A 25,699-nucleotide genomic window follows, 5' to 3' on the forward strand; every position below is an offset into this window, starting at 1 on the left:
ACACTGAAAAGGATAAGCGGTATAGAAGATGGATGGATGGATGGAGGTGTGTGTGTGTGTGTGTGTGTGTGTGTGTGTGTGTGTGTGTATGCCGTGTGCTACATAGTCTGCCCACAACTTCTTGTTTTTAAATTGAATTGCACAAAAGTACATATAAAGGTAGTGTGCACGAATGCAGTATACACAGGCTTTTACCCCTGTGAAATCCCTGTACACACACCCTATGCCTCTTCACCATGCTAGTATTGATGTTGAAATTACAATGTACTTCATTTAAATGACTATATATTTGTATAAGAGGATATTTTTAGTGCTCTGAATGCAATTACATTCAGTAGAACATAATTTAAACTTGTATTAAAGTTAGGAATTTCTATCTCCTTACATATCTCGAGGACGTCCCTCTCAAGGCACACACAAAAGAGGGAACGGTGTCAGATCACTTCAGCCTCTTGGATGCCTCTGTAGTGATTAGAGGTTAAAAGCCTCGATCAAGGCTCCAAGGAATGTAGGTTAGAGCATCGGCACTGCTCTCATGCTCCAGGATACTTCCAGTAAAACCCTAGCCAGTCCTGGGACATGAATTCATGGGTGGAAGATCTTAATCACTGAGCTATAATTTCTGTGTCGTACATATCTGGTCAAATTGATGACACTTTTTAATTATGCAGTTATTTGCTTTGAAAGATCACGATTCTCTACCTGTGAGTGTATTGAAAAAGCTTGTTTTATTCAATGAATTCAAGATTGAGGTTTTTTCTTGCAAATGTAACATCCCATTAATAGTTTAAGTCGTCAAAATAAGTTTCAACTTATTTACATTTATTCATCAGATTAGGTGAAAGTCTTTTTCTCAAGAAATTGTGCTGAAAATGGAGGATCATTTCCGAGTGTATTATACAGATGCAGGAAAAAAAATAAATAGAATATCTTTCATTATGTAAAGGTTTGAGCAGAATTAACAGGTAAATGATATGTTCCTGGTCTTTTCCAGACAAATGAAAATGAAATTTAAATCCCCTTTTTTTTTTTTTTTTTTAAATCTAGTTTAGGATGGTTCGAGTGATCAATTTGAAAATGAACTTAAGACTGAGGCTTATCATTAGCACTGAGCCTATTACAGTCATTTCATAGATCAAGTTAGATGAGGTGTGAGTGTGTAACACACCTTACAGCATACCTCATAATTTGCTACATTGATTAAGTGTTGGCAAATACAGCTAGTTTGTCATCGCTGGCACATTTTTACACATTTTTACACATCTTCATTCTGTTCTACCAACAGTCTTTTAAGTCAGAAAACAGAAATTTACACTTACACAATTACATGTGCATTTTTATTGTAATTTTATATCTTTTTTGTATTCACAAATAGATAGATAGGTTCACAAATCTGTCATTACTTTGTATCATTTATTGTTGATTTGTGCGCACACACACACACGCGGACACACACACACACACACACACACACACACACACACACACACACACACACACACACACACACACACACACACACACAGAGAGACAGAGTGAAACCTGAAAACCTAATTCCACCAACATGCTTGCATGGTAGTAAAGAATCTTAAATTATAGACAGCAGACTCGCTACTGTTTTTACTGAGTATTCATGGATACACTGGTCAAAGGCCAGAAAGGTCCTGAGGTCAGTGGTATCCCATTGCATGATGGGTAGGGATTCAGTGGAATGTTGTGAGTTACAGCAGGTTATATTTTAAGCTTGCATAGCTCTGCTAAGCACTCCACTTGAACAACTGTTGGTGGCTCAGACTTAATACCTACACATTTTTATAACTTTCCTATTAGTTTCACTGTAGTTACAGAATAATTCAGTCCCTCCAGGATTTTGTGATTTAACAACTGCAGAAATTAATTCAAAATCAAGCAAACTCTGCAATATTCCGAGGAGCTCGCCATTTTCCAAAATTATCGCAGATTTTCACAGTTGTGTGACATCATCACAATGTGCATCCAAAACCCTCTTTGCTTCACGTGCGTCAAACATGAGTACAGCTAAAAGGTCTCATTTACCAACAAACATCACTGGGAAAGACCATGCAAGACACTTTTGTACAATTGCAATTTTGCCAATTTAAGTAGTTTTCCGCAAAAAACGCACAAAAACTCAGAAAGATTCATCTCACATTTTGATAAAAGCTGCCGCAAAATCAAGCACAACAATCTCTGTGGAATCTTGTATAGACTGATAATATGCATTGATGAATAACTTCACAGTAAGTCATAGGTTTAGAGGGGTGATCATTCTTTTCTTGGTGTGATCTTAGAAAGTTCATATACAACATCTCTGTTTTTGTTGAGTTTTAAAAATATATATATTTCTAAGGCCATCTATTTACATGGTGTTTATAGATGAGTGTTTGTTTTTGCAATACAGACCCTTCAAAGATTATTCTGTAAGTAAATGTCCATATCTGATAATATGCTGTACAGTACTTGTACAGTTCATTTAACCCTCTTATTATGTTTTGGGTCAGTTGAACCCATTTCCACATTTGAGATGACTGAAATACTGGTAAATCTCCCTTTTTCTCTTTGAATTTTTTTTTTTCGACTTTTCCTCATGACTTTTAGTTTAGGACGTTCATGAATTTAGGGTCATGAACTTATATGCAAATATTTCTTCTTATGACTTATCTCGGACAAGCCATAATAAAGGTTTACTGTTTTAAACTGTTCCTTGATGTTTTTGTGTGTATTTAAACTGTAGAAGTCACTTTGACCCATAACATAATGGATGTAACTTTTTCCCCTCAACATAATAGAAAGGTTAATTCATCCATCTTAAGTACTGTACGTGCTTTATCCTTGTTCGGGTCATTGTGGATCTACAGCCTATACCAGGAACACTGGATGTGATTCAGGAATACACCCTGGATAGGACGGCAAGTCATTACAGGGCACCATGCGCACACATATTTACACCAAGGAGCACTTTTAGCCAATCCATCTCTAAGCATGTTATGGGTGTTGGGAGGAAACCAGAGGAAACCCATGCTTAGACAGGGATAACATGTGAAACTCCACGCACACGGGGTCGGGAATCGAACCCCCAATGACAGAGGTGCAAGGCAAACGTGCTAACCATTAAGCCACCGTGCAACCCACAATACAATTTTATAAGCATAAAACAACACAAAAAAATAAAATAAAAATGGAATATAAAGAAACAGCCTAAAAACTAAAGAAAGTAATAGGTGTGACAGCCAGTCTAAAGGAAAACAGGATAACTTGCAAAATAGAAAAAAACAAAAACAAATCTGAAACTTAAAATGCAAATAAAACAGGGAATGATAGCAAAAAGTGAAACTGAGGCTCACCAAGAGCTGGCAATGCCGTAGTGTAGTGTGAATAGATCGGTCTTGAGTTTAGATTTAAATGATGAAAGAGTTGAACATTCGTGAAGGTGTTGAGGCAAGGCATTTCAGAGTTTGGGAACAGCAGTGCTAAATGAACGGTCCCCCGTGGAGGACATGAATGTGTGAGGAATAGCGAGTAGACCTGTATCAGAGGAACAGAGGGAGAGCAAGACGGTAGGTAGGGATGGAGAAGTTCAGAGAGGCAAGACCATGCAGTGCTTAAATGAGAAGTTTCAACCGAATATGGGTACTTATGGGAACCAGGATTATGTGGGAAGATTTTTTAGTGAGAGTCAGTAAGCCGGCTGCTGAGTTTTAAACATACTGTAGCTTATTTAAGGAATGTGATGGAAGACCAATTAACAGAGAACTGCAGTGATCTACATGTGAGAAAATGAAATCATGGACCAGGGTTTCAGCAGCACAAAAGCTAAGGGACGAACAGACGCAAGCAATATTATGAAGGTGAAAGAAAGCAGGTTTGGTAACAGATGAAATATGAAAATTAAAGTTCAGTGATGAGTCCAAGATAATACCAAGGTTACAAACTATGTCAGATGGGAATATGTCAGTGCCGTCAATGGTCAGACAGAGGTCACTAACCTTACATAGCGCAGACTTTGTTCCAGTAATAAGGAGTTCTGTCTGTGCACTGTTTAATTTAGAAAAGTTAGCTGACATCCAGTGTGTAATATCACAGAGTCAGTTAATTAGGGAAGGAGGAGGAAGTGAAGTAGAGGGTTTGGAGCTGAGCTAGATCTGGATGTCATCTGCACAAAAATGAAAGTGTAGGCCATGGTGACGAATAACCGAGCCATGTTTAAACATATAGATAGCAAATACGAATGGGCTTAGAATGGAACCTTGTGGAACTCCCAGAGAGACAGTAACAGAGTCAGATGTGAATTTGCCAATAGATATGAAATGTTGTCTATTTGTGAGATATGACGTGAACCAGACAAAAGCTGTTTCACAGATGCCTAACTGAGACCGTAGATGTGAGAGCAGTATGGTGTGATTAACAGTATCAAAAGCGGCGGTAAAGTCCAGAAGTATGAGGCTGTTAATGGACCCAGAGTCAGCTGAATGAAGAAGGTCATTAACTACCCTGAGGAGAGCAGTTTTTGCATTGTGTGGAGAGTGAAAGCCAGATTGAAAATGTTCATACAGACTATTGTTGGGAAGATTAGACTGAATTTGTGAAGGTAAGCTGACTCTCAGATGAAGGATGAGGGGAAGAAAATCATTGCAAAACGTAACAGAACCTGTTAGAGTGGGGTAGGGTGGCCAAAGTATCTTATTTACAATTTTGAAGAGGAACATTTGAGACAATTGTTCTTCCTGTTTTTCATGTTTTTACACATACCACACAAGATGCATTAAAAAAAAAAAGTTATTACCATGACATACACTCTCAGAAAAAAGGGAACCTTTCCTTATCACTGAGGTAGTTCTCTTATCATTTCTACCAATGAATGTTTTCTCCCGAAAATATGGATATAGTGTAGCTACCTTTAAAATTTAAACATAACTGGAGCATAATTACTTTTTAAGGGTAAAGCTTTAAACAGATATTGCTTTTTCTTTTCCGATACCAATACTGATACAGAAACTTTGAATATCAGTCGATACAAATACCCATCCGATATTGTTTTCTTTAAAATCTACCAAGCTTTAATTATTTTTTTAAACTTAAATCAATTCACACAAAATCACTTACACTGCTAATATAATAAAGCTTAAAGTTTAAATCCTATTAAAAGCAATCCTAACTAAAGAAAAATCAATCGTCTTTAAATGTAAATATTTCCAGTTTCAACATTTTTTTTTTCCCAAAACCAATTCCAATCTGTTATAGGGTCCGATATCCGATATGTTTCATTCAATATCCAATCCACCACTGTTGCTGGTATTGGCTCAGTGTTGATTCTGGGTATCAGATCGGTACTTTAAAGGTATGCTGTGCAGGTTTCTAGGTAAAAGATACTAAATGTACAAAAGGTACAGAAACTTGAGGGTACCATCCTTTTTCATCCTTATGGTGGCAGTGTTGACATTACTACTTTACATCTCTTTCTCTCTCTCTCTCTCTCTCTCTCTCTCTCTCACACACACACACACACACACACACACACACACACACACACACACAATTAAAGCATGTTCAGTTCACTTTGATTTGTTCTTACTACATCTCCTAACAGCAGACATGTGCAGGACATCTGCTTTTAGGTTCTGGTTCTATAATAAAGTCTGTCATTAAGCACACCACATCAGTCACAGTGCCTCTGCAGGAGACCAGCTCTGAGCACTGAGCTCACTCTACTGCAAAGGTCAAACTACATTAAAGGCCTCATGCACTCAGTACCTTCAGTCATTACCTCATTAACATGTTCTAGAACTCCCCTGTACATATGCCTTCTCCTGAGGAGAGGATGCCAGGCGCTTCGATTACTTTAATAAGAACAAGGTTCTATAGTGTTCAGGTCTTCCCGTTATTTTCCCCTATATCACAGACAAAGCATAGAACATAGGCCTAACCTTTGCAAATATGATCTGGAAATGAAGCTCTATTCTCTCTCTCTCTGTCTGTCTCTCTCTTTTCCCCTCTACTTCATCCTTACATGCTGATTACACAGAATGAAAATAAATTTAATTTGAACAGCGTCATGCGGCTGACGCAGGGTGGGAGGAGCCACGCGCGATACTTTGAAGAACCCCCCCCCCCCCCCCCCCCCAAAAAAAAAAAAAAAAAGTTGGAGTCGACTCCCATTCTAACTCCAGGTGTTGGGAATCGTTGGAGTCGATTCAAAGAGTCGACACACATCATTTTTCATTTCAAAAACGAAAACACGGGACAGTAACTTAAGTAAACAGTGCAATACTACTTAAGTACACAATACATTATTTTCATTAATAGTTCGAGTGACAAGGGTTTTTGACACATTTGCTAAAAAATTTGCGACATAACGAAAAACCCATTTTTTTCTGCCATGTTCTATGCGCGAGCTTAAACTGAATCAATTTCACCCGTTTGGAATCGACTCCAACTCTTTTGTGTCGACTCTTGTTTTCCAACGCTTGTGTTGGGAGAGTCGACTCTTATAGGGATTGACTCCCAACCCTTGTGAATTCACACGGAGAGTTAAAGCGCATGGGAAAGTTTTTCTCTGCCGGATAATTCATGATACAAAACAGGTATTTATTAAAGTTTTTTTTTTTTTTTAAGAGATATAGAATGTGTTTACCAACGGGTTATTATGAGTTTATCGCACTTCAGGAAGAAGTTGTGTAGTTTGGATAAAACGCTCCGCTAATGCATTCGTTCATTTTATGATGTGAAATGTAACTAGCTTGCTAACTTTGTCAGGAGAACAGGAATGTGCCGGGACTTGTCTCCTGTTAAACAGGGAAGTGAGAGCTTGGTGTGGAAAGAGTGTTTGTTTAAATTAAACATCATATGTGGTTTATGTAGTGTGTGTAAAAACTTCTAACGTGTTCAACTTTGTGGTTAACTTATTAGCCGAAGAGAAGTCTTTTTGACAGGTTAAAGTTCATCAGGGATTTTCTTTTAAACCGCCAGTGGACAAATAACGGTCACTTTCTGAACCACAGACAAGTCTTAAATAAAAAGAAGTTAGATTTAACTGCTTGGCTGTTTAGTTTTTATGCGTTTCTGAGTATGTTGTGTGTAACCGCTGAGACGCTGAGGTTATCTTCAGTGGCGTCCCTGGATACTCACTTCACTTCAGCCGGGGTTTCACCTCGCGCAGCGTTTTACTGCTTTTTTACGACTTGAAATGTAAACTTACTGAAACTTTTAACTATCCGTATGTTGTTCAAAACATTAGTCTTATTTCCTCTAACAGTGTGCTGAAGAACTTTAATTCCGTTAACCTTAGAAGTATCACAAACCAGGTAGACTAGCCATGTAAAACCAGGTAGTGTCAGGAACTGTGTGCATTTAAAGGAAGAACTAACCATGGTGAAGCCGAGCTGAGCTCTGTGTGTGCGCGCGAAGCTGAGCTCTGTGTGTGCGCGCGAAGCTGAGCCAGTGTGTGGTGTGGAGTTTACAGCACAATCTTTATTATGGAGGAGGGAGTGGAGCGGTCACCATGAGACGAGTTGGATGGGTTTTATAGGAGCTCGGATAGTTTGAAAGTTAACCAGCCCACCGAATCTTTTTCCACATGGATCTGAGTCATTAGGGCTCTCTGTGTGTGTGTGTGTGTGTGTGTGTGTGTGTGTCTGTCTGTCTCTGTGTGTGTATAGGGGGGTGGTGTGGAATTAAGGCGCTCCTCTTCACTGTACAGTGCAACTTGTTATTACAGAATGGACCTGATTTAGTAGAGTAGACCTTCCTGTGTTGGTCTGATTTAGTAGATTAGACATTCCTGTTTTGGTCAGATTCAGTAGATTAGACCTTCCTGTGTTGGCCTGCTTTAGTAGATTAGACCTTCCTGTCTTTGTCTGCTTTAGTAGATTAGACCTTCCTGTGTTGGTCTGCTTCAGTAGAGTAGACCTTCCTGTCTTGGTTTGCTTTAGTAGATTAGACCTTCCTGTCTTTGTCTGCTTTAGTAGACTAGACCTTCCTGTGTTGGTTTGCTTTATTAGATTAGACCTTCCTGTGTTGATCAGATTCAGTAGATTAGACCTTCCTGTGTTGGTCAGATGCAGTAGATTAGACCTTCCTGTGTTGGTCAGATTCAGTAGATTAGACCTTCCTGTGTTGGTCAGATTCAGTAGATTAGACCTTCCTGTGTTGGTCAGATGCAGTAGATTAGACCTTCCTGTGTTGGTCAGATTCAGTAGATTAGACTTTCCTGTGTTGGTCTGCTTCAGTAGATTAGACCTTCCTGTGTTGGTTTGCTTTAGTAGATTAGACCTTCCTGTCTTGGTCTGCTTCAGTAGATTAGACCTTCCTGTGTTGGTTTGCTTTAGTAGATTAGACCCTCCTGTGTTGGTCAGATTCAGTAGATTAGACCTCCCTGTGTTTATCAGATTTAGTACGCTTGAGCTCACACTCTTGGTGGTCCGCAAATGTTTGGACCTTAAAATCTGTTTTTGGCTCGATCGGTTTCCTTCTGAATGCATTTTTGCTGTTCGGTGAACATATTTTTAGATTTTATATTCTAGTGGTGGCTTGGTGGTTAGCACATTTGCCTCACAGCTCTGGGGATGGGGATTCGAATCCCATCTCCACCCTGTGTGCACATTCTCCCCACGCTTTGGGGGTTTCCTCCGGATACTTTGGTTTCCTCTCCCTGTCATCTCTAAATTGTCTGATGCGTGTGTGTGTGTGTGTGTGTGAGAGTAATGTGAGTAGTGTAAGTAAATGTTCACACACTGGAAGGTTTTCAGAAGTGTTATTAATTCAAGACCGAGAGGGGAAAAAGTTAATAACCGATAATGAAATGACTGTACAGCTGTTATAACATAAGTGATAAGACGAACTTGTTTGCTAGATGTTCTACAATGTTGGGCTTTATCTATAAATGATGTCTTTCTTTCAATAATAAAAAAATGTTATTGCTGGGAAGTTGTTCTGGTACACGAGGAATACTTTGCCATGCTGTTCTTGGAAAATAATCAACCTTTGGGTAAGACATCACAGCACTTCAGTTTTATTCCTTACTTATCACACATCCCTAGTCGTATCACTCTTGTGCTTGTGGAGTTGTTTGGGTTATATATGTGCTTGAGTTTATTTAATAGTTGTGCTGTTTTCTCCTGGTACAATTGTTTTGAAAATGATTTCATTTCCGTCTCATTGCACATCTGAGGACACTGCGTAATGCCGGGCTTTTAAACCTGGCTGTTACATACTTAAAGATTCATTCTTGTCATTGAGTCTGAACAGTTTTCTCCAACTTAAGTGGTTCCCATGGCCAGATGGCAGATAACAGGTGTTGAGCACATGCTGTTGATTTTGAAGGAAGAGAACAGGGGCACTGACCTGACCGTTACAGCCACTACAGAACGTCCATTGTGTGGCAGATGAGTCCGTTTTTAAATCCTGATAAGACAGCCTTCATGGTTGTGTGATGATTTGTTTCGTATTACCATTTGAAATGTATGAAGTTCTGATATAATTACACAATGGATTTTAGAGGTGATATCGTGATCCTGCTGGATTTATTTATTTATAATTTCTTTTAAATGACTTTAGGCGTTATTGTTAGGGATGCTCCGATCAGGACTCTTGCAGCCGATACCGATTACGGATGTCTTGTCATCATGATCGGCTGATATGGATCCCGATCGTTTAAGCTTTATATAAGTGATATGTATGCTTTCTGTTGACCATTACTGTTAACCTTTTTTTTTTTCCAGATAAATTAATACCACAGAAGTTGCCTTGGTTATATTTTTTTACAGTAATGTTGTAGATTGTTGTTTTAATTGAGAGTGAAATAAATAAGCACAACATTTTACAATGAACATTATAATGGGTTTTTAAAAATCCATGGCAAATGGCGAATTTTTCATTGTTTCTTGGGACCTCATAATAATTCCACACTGGTGATGACATGACTGCAGGGCTGCAACTAACGATTGCTTTCACAGTCGATTAATCAGACGATTAATTTTTTTTCGATTAATCAGATGGGGGGGCTAACTTTCAGTGCTATTATTTCGTTTATTTAAAATAGAATCCACAGACTGAGTGTTACAAATATGAACATGTATAAAAATGATAAAACTTTACATTGACACAACTGTTTGTTTATATATATATATATGTATATGTATATGTATATGTATGTATGTATAAATAAGTATTTATGCATTAATTTAATGGATGCACATAAAGCACTGAATTAAGCTACAGTCCTAAATTAATAATAAAATCTCACTTTCACTGCACCTTGTGGTTTCTGTTACTCACTGACTTTAACCATATTATTTTACTTATGTTTAATTTGATCATAGTGTTTTAATTAGACATTACAGATATTACTTGCACTACACGGTTTATCACCATGTATACACTTCTGTTATAATAAATGACAGAATTTATGCCGTATCGCGCAAACACAGCATGTAATGACAATAAACTGGAATTAAACGAAATCTTTTATGCAACTCGCACCAGTTTCCCCAAGCCCTTAAACAGTGGAGCATTTTGGATATAAAGATTTTTGTGCATCAAAAATTGTTGCAGCTCTACATGTCTGCAGCGCTCAAGTTTAACGTCTTCACATGTTTTACGTCATCAAATTGCTATCGGTTTGTGAGATCGGCCAAATTTAGAGACTACCGATCGAGTCATAGACTGTGATTATTGGCCGATACCGATTGACGGCAGATCGATTGGAGCATCCCTAATTATTGTGATCGAGGACTTCCTCCAGCCCTGTAAAGATAATAAGGTTAATACAAATACTGCACAAATACTATGCCCAAGTAGAGCCACTTTGCCGCAAGCACCCCAAGTGTCCATATGAATGAAACTTAATGGCAGAGTTCTTTGGCTCATTCTCCAGCACTAATAAAATGGGGTTTATGTTTGTCAATGGACTCGTAGATCACAGCGGGGACATTTTTATGATGCCTTGGTTGTCTTGGTGACTCTGGTGGCCTGTAGAGAACAGCACGATTAATAACACAGCCTGTGGTTGGAACTGGTGAGTGTGCAGTTTTCAATAGCCATGCTGTGTGAGGTTCAGTAATAATATATGGGTTCATGCAGAATTCAGTGCCACAACATTCATCACTTCTAAACCCTGTAGTTAGGCCTGGCTGTGTGACTCCAATTGTCATGAACTATTTGGATTGCATTTGTCTTAACCATTCCTTAATGAATAAAGAATAACGTTAAAGGATTTGGTGTTGTGTGCCTGGGCAAAGAAATGTTTCCGATTCTGATAGAAGACATCATTGATAGTATTATAATGGATAAAAGCTGGGCCATCATGGATTATGTAAGAAACGCCAAATCTGACCCAAGAGCTCATATTCGAAAATTCATTCTCCTAATATTTATAATGGATGGCATTAAATAGTTATTGATACCAGTCATGGTCCAGATCTGAAGGTATTGTGTTCATTTTGAAAGGTCACTGAATTTATCATTGACTCTGTGATCTGTGTAGATCTTGACCTGTGTGCCTGTTCCCATGCAGGTTTATCTACTGCTTGTCTGTCAGGGTTTGGTTATCAGGTGAGAGCAGCGCTTCCAGTCCATTCCTTTTCATTGCATGTTATTGGAACAAGCATGAGTCAGGAACGTTTAATGTTTGTAACTAAACCCTACTCATTTGCCTTGAAGCTAAATGAACGTACTGAACGGAGTAATGAAGTGTACAGTATAATGAGTGAGCACTAGAAGAATTTCTGCTCAGCCAGTTAATGTTTAACAGTAATCAAATAACAGGGACCTCCTGTGTTTGGAACCTAGTTTTTATTTATTTTTATTTTTATTTTTTTACATTGGGCATGTTTAGTGTTTTTATTTGTTTGCAAGCATGTGTTGTGCTTGTTTTTGTTAATGTTTTTTCTTCTTAATGCTAAAATGCCACAGGGAGCACAGGTTGTAAGGTACCAGATTTGACAGAATGGTGCAGTATCGCCTGTCCTACCCAAGGAATCAGGGACACCCTTAAATTTTTCATTTTGTTATTCCTTTTATTTTCCTTTTTTAATCACCGCCAGTGCATTCACTCTGCCACACCCTGTCGAGTGCACTGTAGAACAGTTTATGATTCTTTTGAAGCACTTTCTCTTTGCCCTGATTGGCAGATTTCTGGTTCTGCTTTATGCAGATGTGGAAGGTGATATCTGCTTTGTTTGGTAATGGATAGTTAACTTTTTTTCGTGATGGCTGTACCGGAGAACAGTGAGGCTTCATATCGCCTGCTGCTGTTTTGTATGTTGCAGTTCGACTGTACTGTCATGTCAGGTTGACCCTGTTTCCACAGCCGTAGGTCTAACAGTAAATCACGAGAAAACGTGTCTCAACTCGGACTCGGCACCTCACTGATATAACAAGATTGACACACCCTTCAACAGAACTCTTCCTTTTGCTCCTACTCATACATTCTGTATGACTTTGTTGTAATGAAACGTCTTCATTTTATAAACAAATGACTTCTTTATCGGCATGGAACATCTAATGGGTGAAATTATGGTTTAGGTGAGTACAAGTTGGCTTGTGTGACTCAGATTTTTCTCTATGATGATGATTAATACAGCTTCCAAATCTGACCGTGGGATAATTGAGTAACATTTTTGATCATTTATTTTTTAACACATCCCTCTGATGGCTCAAAGTCGTGCAATCGGTTTAGGTTGAAATCAGTAATATGCGGTTTCGCCTACGCCTGTTTTATACTGTGTGACTTCATTAGATAATTGTGTATTACACTGTACAAGATGATCCCAAAACATCTTGGCTGAATTCTGTAACACACTGTGCACTAACGTGTTCCCCATGCCAGATTATACGATGAAAATATTCTAATGGCAGACCTGCGATTAAGCAAAGTTAATACAGTCTGCTTAAATCATCAACCACACAGTGTGAACTTGACAGATTGCATTAATATAAACAATCCCTTGGTATAATAGTAGCAGTGTTGTGTCTAGAGAAAGCTCAAGGAGAAGAGAAGGTTGTAGCAGTTCATAAAAGACGTGTAATTGCAATTTAGCCAATTCAAATAGTTTTCTCTAAAAAAAAAATAAAATAAAAAAAAGTACAGAAAACTTTGCAAATTGTATCACAAATAATATAAAAAAGGCCACAGCACAACTGAGCAAAAAACACCAACAAAAAAAAGCACCTCTGCGAAATCCTGTACGGACTGATTCATTTTCCATACCGCTCATCCTACACAGAATCGCACGGAGCCTGGAGCATATCCAAGGGAACTTGGGCTCCAAGGCAGGGGACACCCTGGACGGGGTGCCAACCCATCACAGGGCACAATCACACACATTCAGACACACACATTCACGCCCTACGTAGAATTTGGAAATGTCAGTCAGCCTGTAGCACATGTCTTTGGATTGGGGGAGGAAACCAGAGTACATGGAGGAAACCTCCGATGCACGGGGAGAAAATACAAACTGCACGCACAGGGTGGGATTCAAACCCCCAACTCCGGAGGTGCGAGGCAAACGTGCTAACCACTAAGCCCCCCAGCCCCCTAACATAATATTAATCATAAAAGATTGTTAGCTGTATAGCTGTCCCTAGAGTTGTCCTCTTAGTGGTGACCCCCCCCCCCCCCCCCCCATTTTCTAGAATTTGGTAATCTGCCAGTTCCACACCACCAGCCAGCTCTCTGTATCATACAACAGCGACCAGCCATTCTTCCACATACATAAGTTCACAGACGCCCACCATTGGCTAGTGTTGCTGTGATTGACAGGTGAGGGCCAAAGTATGCCATCTTTCCCACCCAGAGTGCACAGCCAGTTTTACTTTCTTGGCTCCTGGCCATGGATAGATGTAACATTGTAGGGAATTAAGCTCGTGATCTCCCGATGAAAGGGTGAACGCTTTAGTGTCGTCGTTGAATCACGACCAAAGAATTCTTTTACGACATGCAGTATTTGTCTGCCGAATATAAACCCAGGCTTTTTTCATACTCTAATCGTGTGTAGTGCAATCTTTTCAGATGTGTGTTGGATATCATCCACATTAAAAAGATAATATGAATAACCTAAAAAAAAGTCATATTTGGCCGGTAAATTGGACATGAGCACTCGGGCTTGCCGTCAGGTCATAGCCTGCGCTGAGGACATCTAATTAGTATCAGTTGAAAACACACGAGTTTGCTTAGATCCAGACCATGCTTTGTGGATACATTTTCCTTTCCAGCTAAATTAGACACAGCTTTTAACAGACCACAGACAACTCAGCAATCTGTAAAAACTGCCTGACTGTAAAACACACTGTTTGACTAATCCCTCGTCCTTCCAGAGACCATAACGACGTCATCCTAATGGGTTCATTCTTACATGACTGAAAGGGTGTTCTTCTGTTCTCTTTCTCCGAGTAGAAAACAAAACGCTCGCTATACTTCTTTGTCATCGATTGAACTGAACTGAATATTTAAAAGGTAACATTAATGACATAGTTCAAGTAATTCATGTACTTTCTTTTAACATTGCTGGGCCACGAAATAGAATAATGTACAGTGGTGGACACAAGTATTGAACACATTTTTTTTCAGTAAATAGATTTCCAGTGAGGCTATTCACATGAAATTTTCACCAGACATCAGCTTTAACTCATACTCTGTGTCATTCCGCTTTATTACACATAACTTAATATACGGACTTTAATGTTTGGATTTCTTTATACGTGTGGATTTCTTGAGTTAATACTAAAGTCTGGTGAAAATTTCACGTGAATAATCTCATCGGAAATATATTTACCGCAAAAAATGTTTATATATATACACACACACACACACACACACACACACACACACACACACACACATATATATATAAATATATATATAAATTAATTTAATATCTGAATCCTTATCGTTAAATCATCATCATCCTTAAAAATGAGCGCACACAGGAAAAGAGTACTTATTTATCTTAATTAATCATGTTTTTTAAATGTAATTCTGTTTTTGGCTCAGCGAAGTTGGCAGAAATGTAAGCAAAAGAAACGTGCATTAATCTCATCACATGAGTTTAAACATTCTCACTATTTCTTGCTCTTGTTTTTGAGCACTGTGTGCCTCACCTCTTTTAAAAAAATAATAAAATAAAATAATAAAGCACATTACTTTGATTAATGTTTGATAGCTAAAGATGTGCTAATTTGTTTTTACTGCATGAAAGTTTCACGCTCTCGCTGAACACCTGTGAAAGATAGCCCGTGTATGGTGTCTGTTTCTTTGCTCATAGTCAACGACTCCAGTCATCACGTGTAAATCTGGAGAGATTTGACACCCGAGAACTTCAGCCGAGCTCATGATGAATGTGAAATGGGATTGAGATAAAATTCTGATCGGCATGTTCAGACATATCAGACAGTGTTTGATTTCATTGGCTCATGTGAAAGTGGCCTAAATCATGATTAATGACGGTGTGAACAAGTCACGCCGAATTTTCAGACACATCTGGTTCACATATAAAGAAGAAGACTGGCCTGCAACGTGAATGTAGCCGTAGCTTGTGTGAGCACAGAAGAATACGAGGGCAGTTTTATACAGGACGCCCAGAAGATGAGCGCTGCTGATGTATTCAGATATTCAGATCTGTGTAATCTTGACTTTGTATCCTGATGATGAGGAAGAGGATGGTGAGGATGAGGAGGAGCTGGATGAGGAAGAGGAGGAGGATGATGATGTGTATGATTTAACTAACCATTGTGATGCTTAGGTTTTCTTTTTCCTCATTCAAACATCCCTCTCAATCTTCGAGCTCATCAATGATCATATTTTTCCCCATTCTGATACTTAATTAGAACATTATCATCTTTCCTTTCACATCAGTGGAAACTGTGAAACTCTATCCTGGCAGTCCATTGTTTCGTGGTTGCTCATTTCCCGTTTCCAGGTGAAGAACTCGTGCTCTCCTGCTTTCACCTCTTATTTAGAATGACATTTATAACGGAATAAAAATGAGCACTGTCCATTTACATGCCCTTATTTATTTGGCAAATGTTCTGAATTCATTCGTTAAAGGTCTATAGCCTGTTTAATTTCATTTCTCCGACCGGTGTTTAAACATGTTCTGCGCTCAGTGCAGAAAAGGGTCACAGATCTTTGTGTTTTGGTTTTATGGTTGTCGTGACAACTTCTGTTGATTCCGAAGAACCATTCATGTAGAATGGGTCTGATGAAAAGGAGCAGTGGTTAGGCGAAGGAGAGCGCAAATAAGGAAAGCTAAACTGGAGAAGTCTAGCTGAAGTTTGCTTCATTTCCTATTGTTAAAACTGTGAACACACACACACACACACACACACACACACACACACACACACTCTCTCTCTCTCTGAATGTGTGAGAGGTACAAATACCGGAGGCCATCACCTAAACAATGCCACATCCGCTTAATCGGCACTTCCCTGCTTCTCAGATGCTACACATGTCTGAGTTTAACATTTTAAGCATTTTAACATTATGGACACACAAGTAACTCTGCATTTGACTAGACATTTTTCAACTTGACAGACTTATTGTTATGCAAGACTGTTGATTTGAAAAAAAAAAAACAGTTGTGTACACACAGTATGTAATACATTGCCTGTGTATTTGTTTCACTGCACCATGCTGCTTCTGAAGAAATAAGTCATTTTCAAAAAGACACTGCATTCCCAGGGATGTTCTTTTAGTTAGATAATACACACAGCTTAAATGGCAGTAGAGGCTTTGAGGTAGCGAGTCTCTTATCAGCACACGAGGGATAAACGTGCTCTGTTGTGCTCAGGCTATCTGCTTTGAGATTCTTTGTGTTTTCTGTTGAAGTTCTGTGTTTCTGTCTTTTCTCCATTTTTCAAATTTATTTATTTATTTATTTATTTATTTATTAAATAACTTTTTTGATGCTGGTCTCTCTGTACAGCATGTTTGATGACACAGATAAGTGTGTTGTTTTAATTGCGTTTCAGGGTCACATACGGTGGCAGTTAGAATTAACAAGGGATGAACTCTTCCTGCCCTCACTCTCTGTAGTTGAATCTATGAGTCTGTTCGCCTTTATTTACTTTGCTCCAGTATGTAATCTACACTCTTCTCCCAATCCTTATTTTCTTTTCTGTGTCCTCTCTTGGATGGACTGTATACTGAATGTTCCACAAAAAGCTGTGTGTTTTTTTTTTTTAAATTTGTGGATGAAAACACACATGAAGCTCAGTCCTCAGTCGATACAGGATTTTGCAGGTGGTTTATTTTATTTTTTATTTTTTTTTTGTGGTTGTTGTGGCCAAAAATGCTTAATTAAAAAATCAATCAATCAATCAATTTTGCAGAAAACTACTTGACTTGGTGAAATTCCACGAAATTGTTTTGCACATTCTTTCACAATGATGTTTATTAGTAAATGAGACCTTTTAAGCTGTACTTGTGTTCGAGGCACATGAATCAAAGAGGACTCTGGCTGAATGAGCGTTTTGATGTCACATGATGCGTCTTGGCCCATATCTGCAGATAATCTGTGGTAATTTTGAAAACTTTCAAGGTTCTCAGAATATTGAGGAGTTTCCTTGATTTTTACATTAATTTCCACAATCGCAAAATTGCGACTTCCTGGAGGGACTGGAAGCTTGGTTCGTATGTATTCTCAGATGAAGTGACCAGCTCCTCATTTGTGCACTTATATTCTTTAAACAAGATCATGCAAGCGGAGTTGCCCGCATACCACTTTATTATCTTCGTGTCAACAGATTTGCAAAGTTAACGCAGCCAAAAATATCTGCTCTCTTGCAAGTTGTTTTGCTGCGCTCAGGGCTGAAACACAAGTCCATTTCGTAAAGTCTGTGTGAAGTCTGTAAAGTGAGAACTGTTCTACCCTCGACCCATGTTCAGTTCTTCCTGCTTGACAGCAGACGGAGAGAGCGAGAATGTTAACGATATATTGGGTGGAAAAGCTCAGCCAGTTTCTACTTCTAATTTTCTTTTTTTATAATTGCTATAATTGGCCAAGAGATCTGAAAATCATTTGTTCATAACATGAACTACAACAACCTAATTAAAGAAATGCATTAACAAGAAATTAGCTAATGATGTACATGTGGGAGTAGAGAAGAGTTTAGAATTGTAAATGTGACTCGTATCTAATATGACATAATGTAATATATAATAGACTCAATATAATCAGTTTCACATCGGACTGATCGTGCTCTTCTATTTTCGTAGAAAGGAAAATGCACTCTTACCGTCAACTCGCTTGTTTGTTTGTTTAGGAGATTTATCCATGGGAACTGCAGTGAGTTCTTCAATACTGTATGAACGCTTGGCATTTCCTGTTCTTTTCTCGGGCTAAATGCTGTCCTGACAGTGTTCTGATGGAGAGGATAAAAGACTGGAAACCTGCCAATGCACTCAATCCCAGGCTTGTGTGTAACTCAATACGTTATTGGGAAGTTTGCTGAAAATGTTCAAAGAAAACCTTCAATGTGTCTGCAGTGTAATCTAGAATACCTCCACCAAAGGTTTAAGGAAAGGGTTAAGTAGCTTAGTCCTTTTTCCTCAACTACAACATAGGCTCATGTAACCTTCCAAAAGCTGAACAAAGCTTCACGTTATGAGACTTGAGCACAGCACTGTCGAATTCTCTGATTGGTCAGATGTTGATTTAATGTTCTGCAAAAACATAATTTGGACAGTAGCTCCAGCTGCAAGGTTTATATTAATGCACTCGTTCTAATGCATATAGATACTTACAGGGGGCGCACGGTGGCTTAGTGTTTAGCGCGTTCGCCTCACAGCTCCAGGGTCGGGGGTTCAATTCCCACCGTGGCCCTGTGTGTGCGGAGTTTGCATGTTCTCCCCGTGCTGCGGGGGTTTCCTCCGGGTACTCCGGTTTCCTCCCCCCAGTCCAAAGATATGCATGGTAGGCTGATTGGCATGTCCAGAGTGTCCGTAGTGTGTGAGTGGGTGTGTGAATGTGTATGTGATTGTGCGCTGCGATGGATTGGCACCCTGTCCAGGGTGTACCCCACCTTGTGCCCGATGGTCCCTGGGATAGGTGTTTCTTTGGAAGTCTGCAGCATCAGCGATTTGTAATTGTCAGAGGTGAAGCTGTAAGGCGAAAGCCTTTAGGGCTTTGAGGTTTATCAATAACATGACGAGCTGAATTTTTTGTCTTATTTACTTCGAGAGAGAGAGAGTGAGAAAAAGGAGAGGCTTGTGAGGGAACCACTGTATAGCTGTTATAACGTAAGTGAGAACTAAACTTGTTTTGTGGAAATTCCATTAGGGCTACACAATTAATCAAATATCGATCTCTATTATGATTTTGACTGCTCACGATTACATGAACGTGATCAACTGCGATATTGACGTTTAAAGTTCGTCCTCCAGTCATAGGAAACTTCACTACAGATCAAATCAAACGCTTCTTAAACTTGCAGCCAGTCACCTTAGAGCGGTGCAGGGATGGCATCATTTTGTACGCCAAAACCTGGAAACGAGTTCGCATTTTAGCCTTTCCGATTCCATCGTGGCAAAGGCAGTGGATTTTTTTTTTTTAATGGGATTTTGATTCAAAGCCTGAAATAAGGTCTGTGGTGAACACAAGCTCAAAATATTTTCGCGTTTTATTCTACGGCATAAAATACACCAGTAAAACCCCACTCATGAGTTTTTAAACAGCTTTTAAGTGTATTGAGCACTACGCCCTTAGGGATGCTGCTGGTCAGAGGTGTGGTGGTATTGGAAATGGTGTTACTAATCCTGACTAACTGAAGGGTTGATTCGTACCTTGTTGCATTCTGTGCTTTTAAAGTCATGGCTTAATGCTGAGATGTGAGATAAAGGTATGTGGTGGTAACAGCTATGTACTGTAGGGATTTTAGCCAGCGGTGGGCGGAGCACAGCCACACAGGAGGCCGTTTCAGTGTTATGGGAGATTTATTTAAGACAATCAGTGAGTGGGGGTGCGTGTGTGGGTTGAAGAGCGATCTGGCGGTGAGGGTCTCAGCCGTCAGCGGTTACAGCCAAGGGGGCGGGGCGGAGCCGTCACTCGCGTCGGAGTCACCTGAAACCCGAAAAAAACACAGCAGCGATTAGCAGACAGGCACGCGTCGGCAAAGCTGCATAAAACACGCCAGAGATTTGCACACATGCTCTGAGATAGTTCTCTCTCTCTGCGAGTGGAATATCGCCCTTTTATACTCTCCCCTTGCTTGCTGGATGGTGGAATTCTTCCGCACGGTGCACCATTCACGAGCCGTGGGCGTGTCGGTGGCCCCACCCCGCTGCCACGTGCTCTCTGGCTGTCCAAAACATTTGGTGGCACTGAACTGTCTCTTCTGTGCCACTGCGGCAGTCGCGCGAGGAGCGATCTTTGTTTCCTGTGCCCCAGCTAACGGCCTGTCTCTTCTGTGCCACTGCGGCAGTCGCGATCTTTGTTTCCTGTGCCCCGGCTACCGGCCTGGCGCCACAGTACACCCCCCCCCCGGCTCCGAGCCTACTGTTGGGCCCACAGGGTGTCCCGTCTTGAGAGGCCATCTGCATTTCCGTGTTGGGTCCCTGCCCGGTGCTGGACCTGGAATGAGAAATCTTGTAGGGAGAGGAACCACCGAGTCACCCGGGCGTTAGCGTCCTTGGCCTTGGCCATCCACTGGAGTGGGGCGTGCTCTGTCACCAGGACGAAGTTCCGCCCAGCCAGGTAGTACCGTAGTTCCTCTATGGCCCACTTTATTGCTAGGCCCTCCCTCTCCACGGCCGCATATTTCCTCTCCGCTGGGGAGAACTTTTGGCTAATGTAGAGGAACGGGTGCTCCTCCCCGTCGAAGGTCTGTGAGAGGACTGTGCCCAGCCTGGTTTCTGACGCATCTGTGTGCACAGTGAATGGGTGGGCGAAGTCCGGGTTACGTGGTACGGGGGCGCTGGTGAGGGCTTCCTTCAGGTCCTGGAATGCCTGCTCTGCGTCTGTAGACCATTTCACCTGGTCCGGCTGGCCCTTCTTTGTGAGATCTGAGAGGGGGAGGCTAGAGAGGAGAAGTTAGGTACAAACCTGCGGTAGTACCCCGCCAACCCCAGTAAGGCACGTACCTGTTTTTTTGTCGAAGGTCGAGGATGACCCTTTACTGCCTCAATTTTTTTCGCCTGTGGCTTGAGTAAGCCCCAGCCAATATGTGCCTCGGTCAGTCCCAGGTGGCACTTTTTGGGGTTAGCTGTCAGCCCGGCCTTCCAGAGCTCCTCCAGGACTTCTCCCCAGGTGGAACAGGTGGTCTGACCAGGTGGAGGAGTGAATGACCACATCGTCCAGGTAGGCGGCTGCGAAGGCACGATGGGGTCGCAGTACAATGTCCATCAGCCTGGAACGTCGCAGGAGCTCCATGTAGCCCAAAGGGGAGGACCTGATATTGCCAGTGGCCGGTCGCCGTGCTGAAGGCCGTCTTCGATCTCGCCTCTGGGGCCAGCGCCACTTGCCAGTACCCCTTTGTTAAGTCCAGGGTGGAGATGAAACGAGCCCTCCCCAATCGCTCCACTAGGTCGTCCACTCGGGGGAGAGGATAACTGTCAAACTCCGAGACCAGGTTTAGCTTCCGAAAGTCATTGCAGAGGCGCATACTTCCATCAGGCTTTGGTATGACTACGATAGGGCTGGACCAGGGGCTGTTGGACTCCTCTGTGATGTTGTATGATGCACCAGTTCTTTGGTGATGTTCCGGGAGGTGGCTTTACACAGTGGTACTGTCTCGGGGTATCTGGTGGCATAGTCCACAATTACCAATATGTACTTGTGCCCTCGGGCGGATCTGGGGAGTGGCCCAACGAGGTCCATGCCGATCCTCTCAAACGGGATGGTCCTTTGACCAGAAAGTAAGAGGAGGGGAGTCTCTGGTTCGGGCTCTGGTCGACCCCTTCGATCTGGCACACCTGGGCCCAGCAATACTTCAGGCGGCTGTCCTCTTTCTGCTCTCGGCCAAAGTTCCCCTGCCGGTTTACCTGCTGGAACACAGATGAGAGAGGGTTAGAATGTGTGTGCAGCTTACCTTCTGTCCCGGTGTCCACCTCACCTCGGGCCAGGTAGGCCTTTTGCACTCGTGCTTCCTTTCCTCGCTGCGGCGGTTTTGGCCGATCCTGCACGGGGAGGACACGTCCTGCCGGCCAGGTTTTCTGGGTCTTCTTCGGTGTCCCATGGTCTGGCTCGGTCGGGCTGGGCTCGTCCTGGGGTTGTCCCGTAGTCCCAGTGGCCTTGCTGGTGCTGTCCCTCTTTGCCGAGTGCCCAGGTGGTCAGGGTGTGTTCCAGGGTGGTCAATAGTTCCCTGGGTGTCCCGGGGGCTCGCATCCCCACAGCCTGGTGTTCTGTGGGTGGCAAGGTCTTCAGGAACCGGTCCACGGCCACCCTCTCTACAACCTCGGTGGCAGAGTGCATGTCAGGCTTTGTTTCTTTGATCTTTGTTTCCTGTGTGCCTGCTACCGGCCTGGCGCCACAGTACTTGCTGATGTATCCAGTTGATGGTGTTGACTGGTGGAGTGACCATTGGTAACTGCCTCCATGCTAAGGCTGTCTGATATTATAATATATCGCTACTGTGATAAACTATGTGACAGTAAGCTTTTCTGAAATACCATGACAACTTTTCAAAAAATATTTAAGAGGATTTTTAGAAAAATAACTAATTACAAAGTGACTGGTAGCAGTTAATTTGGTGGTTAAAATTTTACTTAATCTCTAAAGCTGCAAAATGTTAAAATTGTAAATACCTCCCCCCCCCCCCTTCAGTGTTAAATACAGTACTTATTTGTTTGTAAATTTAAAATAAAAATATTTTTGTAGATATTAAATAAAGTATCTTTGAACAGTTTTTATTTATTTATTTTATTTTAAATGCAACAGTATTGTTTTTCTGAGAGTTCTTAAAGAGTTCCTAAATATCGTGATGCATATGTATCATAGAAATACATATACATTTTTTGTCATATGTCATGTATGCCATATGCCTATATATTTTTTGCTCATCCCTACTCTATGCTCATATTCTTGTCACAGTCCTGAAATGCTGAAATGCCCCCCTCAGGTCAAGTTCTTGTCTGAGCAGTGGTCTTTATGCTAGAATAAACCTAAAATCTGAATGTAGTCCAAGTAGCTGTGATGGGGTGAGGTGCGGCCTCGTGTGCACTGTGTTGTTGGTGTAAACAAGGTCCACTACACCATTTTTTAAATGACACGTTGGCTGAATTTTCCAGTTGACGTGACTTGCATGGATCAAATCTGCAACGACGAAAACAAGCAAGAAAAAAATGTTCTGGTATGTGGTTTGAAAGTTTGCTCATGGCCACATGCAGTGTCGTCAGTTCTAACTGATATCAGTGTGAGGAGTGAACAGAGTGACATTGAGCATGGCAGTAGGTATTGTAAGTGTGTAGGCAGTATAACTGAGTCCACACGCACGCAAGTTACTCTTATCAAATGTACCTGTGATGAGCATATGAAGTTTGCCTGAGAGCATCATTTAAATGAATGATGCGGCGTAGTGCTTAGCATGTTTGCCTCGCACCTCCGGGGTTGGGGGTTCGAATCCTGCCTCTGCTATGTGTGCATGGAGTTTGCACGTTTTCTCCGTGCTTCAGAAGTTTCCTCCAGGTGCTCCGGTTTCTTCCCCCAGTCCAAAGACGTGCAGTGTAGGCTGATTGCCATTTCCAAATTGTCCACAGTGTGTGAATGTGTGTGCGGTTGTACACTGTGATGGATTGACACCCCGTCCAGGGTGCCCCTGGTATAGGCTGAAGACTCCCTGCGACCGTGTGTAGGATAAGCGGTATAGAGAATGGATACATGGATGTTTTACAGTATATGTTTGTTCTAGGATTGGGAAATGTTGCTTTAATCAATTTACAACTTTAAAGTCATTTGTTTCTGAGCACCATTAGCAGTGCTTTTATTATGTCTGCAGTTCAGTAAGCCTTAGACCTCCTGCCGTGTGCTGGCTGGTCCCTGCTGTGTTTGGGACACAGATGTGAGAGATGTGTTACTTGGTCTTTCCACATTCCACATCAGTTGAACTGTTCTGATGTTACGCTACCATAAACGTATTCCTTTAGTGGTGATCTTGAGAATGAAATAAGCCTGCGCTCGTGCCTGATGTCACGGCGCGACATCTATCTAACCCGCACCTCGTGAGAAATGAAACATTGCTTTTGTCCAAATTCAGAAATTATAACTATTTAAATGCAGCAAATTGTCTTGTATTTGTGTGACTCACTAGCAGTAGACCTGTGAGGGATTTCGATTGCATGTAACCCTACACTTCAGGCCACACTTTACCTTGATGACCCCGATTAGACCTGTTGCCCAGATGGAGCGCAACCTGTCAGACAGGCTTACTTAATTAATTCACATTTTCTAAAGGGTTTGCTCCTGTGAATGAGTCTCTTGAGTGCTTTCTAAGCGAGAGCAGGCCTATTGTGCAGAAATGTTAATGTTATCATGACAACGCTCAAGTTCATCCATACAGCATCAATTACATGTGGAATGTAGAGAATCTGACAGCTTGTTTTCCGGCATAACAAGGCGGCGGCATGAAGCGGTCCTATCTAAATATTGGAGCATTCTTTCCTAGATTCTGCGTGTCTGTAGGAAATATCCCACAAATTTATCCCATGAGGAATAATCTGAAAGGAATGCATGAGTGTCATCATCTTTGAGTCCTTTGTAGATATTCTTGAAATGAATCCTGAACTCACAGTTGTTTTTTTTTGTTCACAGGGTCACACGATGTTTAAAGCGGTGTTAAAAATGAACAGAGACGGCGGGAAGGGGAGCAAAAAGGAGACGGGTACGTCCAGTGCATGTAAAATAGATGATTGGTTTTGGGAATCTGTCACATACTTTCTTGAAATCTCGTTTTGATGGGACATCATGCAGGTGGTTGTTTGAAATTTAAGGTAACTATTTAGAACATTTACATGAACAACCTGAAGCTAAATTTCTGAGCATAGATCTAAAGGAATCAATATTTATCTTGGCAGTCTGACCAGTAAGGCCAGTTTTCTGTGCATGAATTAAACCTAGTGTTGGACTAAATAGTAATGCTGCATTCGACTTACCTCGGAAGTCAGAGCTCGGAGTTATTCTGTGTGTTCGAGCTATAAAGTGGAGAAATAATAAACGGTCTGCATTTATATAGTTCCTTTTAACCGTAACACATTCTCTCTCACACACACACAAGCGCTTGCCTGCCATTGGGAGCAACTTGTGGTTCAGTGACTTGCCCAAGGACACTACGGCATGCGGAGGGGCCGGGGATCAAAGTGCCAACCCGGCGATTAGTGGATAACCCACCTCTACCATCTGGTGGTGAATGATTTATATTTACCTCATCAAAACAGCGAACTGTATAGTCGGTGTTATAGCATTAATTAAGCTAATATGTAATATGATTGACCTAATGCAAATACTTGCATATACAGCATAACTCATTTTATGTTCAGGAGACCATCCTGAGTTCCTGTGTAGGGGCTTTCTTTGTTTTTACCTAGTCAGAGTTATGACCTTTAGTCGAATGCAGCATAATTTTGTAATTGTACTAGTTATTCACCAGCTAGTTATCATGAGTTGTCTAGCTAAACATCACAACTGGGCAATGAAATTCTTCAGCAAGGATAAATAAGCTGTGTATCATATCCTTGCTCTTTCTTTTCCTTGGTTGG

The 25,699-nt window shown here is 41.2% G+C and overlaps 2 protein-coding genes across 10 annotated transcripts in view; one reads left to right on the top strand and one right to left on the bottom strand.

Moving 5' to 3' along the window:
• The window catches only part of spc25 (SPC25 component of NDC80 kinetochore complex), a 25,852-nt gene extending 6,892 nt beyond the window's left edge, over positions 1–18,960 (bottom strand). The window contains exon 1 of the mRNA XM_017469032.2: positions 18,250–18,960. Within this exon, the coding sequence (XP_017324521.1) occupies positions 18,250–18,333 (84 nt within the window). The 5' untranslated portion in view covers positions 18,334–18,960. The remainder of the gene's footprint in view (positions 1–18,249) is intronic.
• Positions 6,513–25,699, top strand: part of tanc1b (tetratricopeptide repeat, ankyrin repeat and coiled-coil containing 1b) — a 161,375-nt gene continuing 142,188 nt past the window's right edge. For 6 of the 9 annotated variants that reach the window (XM_017469834.3, XM_017469836.3, XM_047155964.2 and 3 more), the window contains exons 1-2: positions 6,513–6,599; positions 24,756–24,825. In XM_017469834.3, the coding sequence (XP_017325323.1) occupies positions 24,765–24,825 (61 nt within the window). In that variant the 5' untranslated portion in view covers positions 6,513–6,599; positions 24,756–24,764. Of the gene's footprint in view, positions 6,600–12,248; positions 12,538–24,755; positions 24,935–25,699 lie in introns of those variants that run through there. The other 3 variants (XM_017469835.3, XM_047155960.2, XM_017469838.3) reach the window with 3 other exon arrangements.

This window comes from Ictalurus punctatus, chromosome 6, assembly GCF_001660625.3.
Source record: "Ictalurus punctatus breed USDA103 chromosome 6, Coco_2.0, whole genome shotgun sequence".
Lineage (NCBI taxonomy): Eukaryota > Metazoa > Chordata > Actinopteri > Siluriformes > Ictaluridae > Ictalurus > Ictalurus punctatus.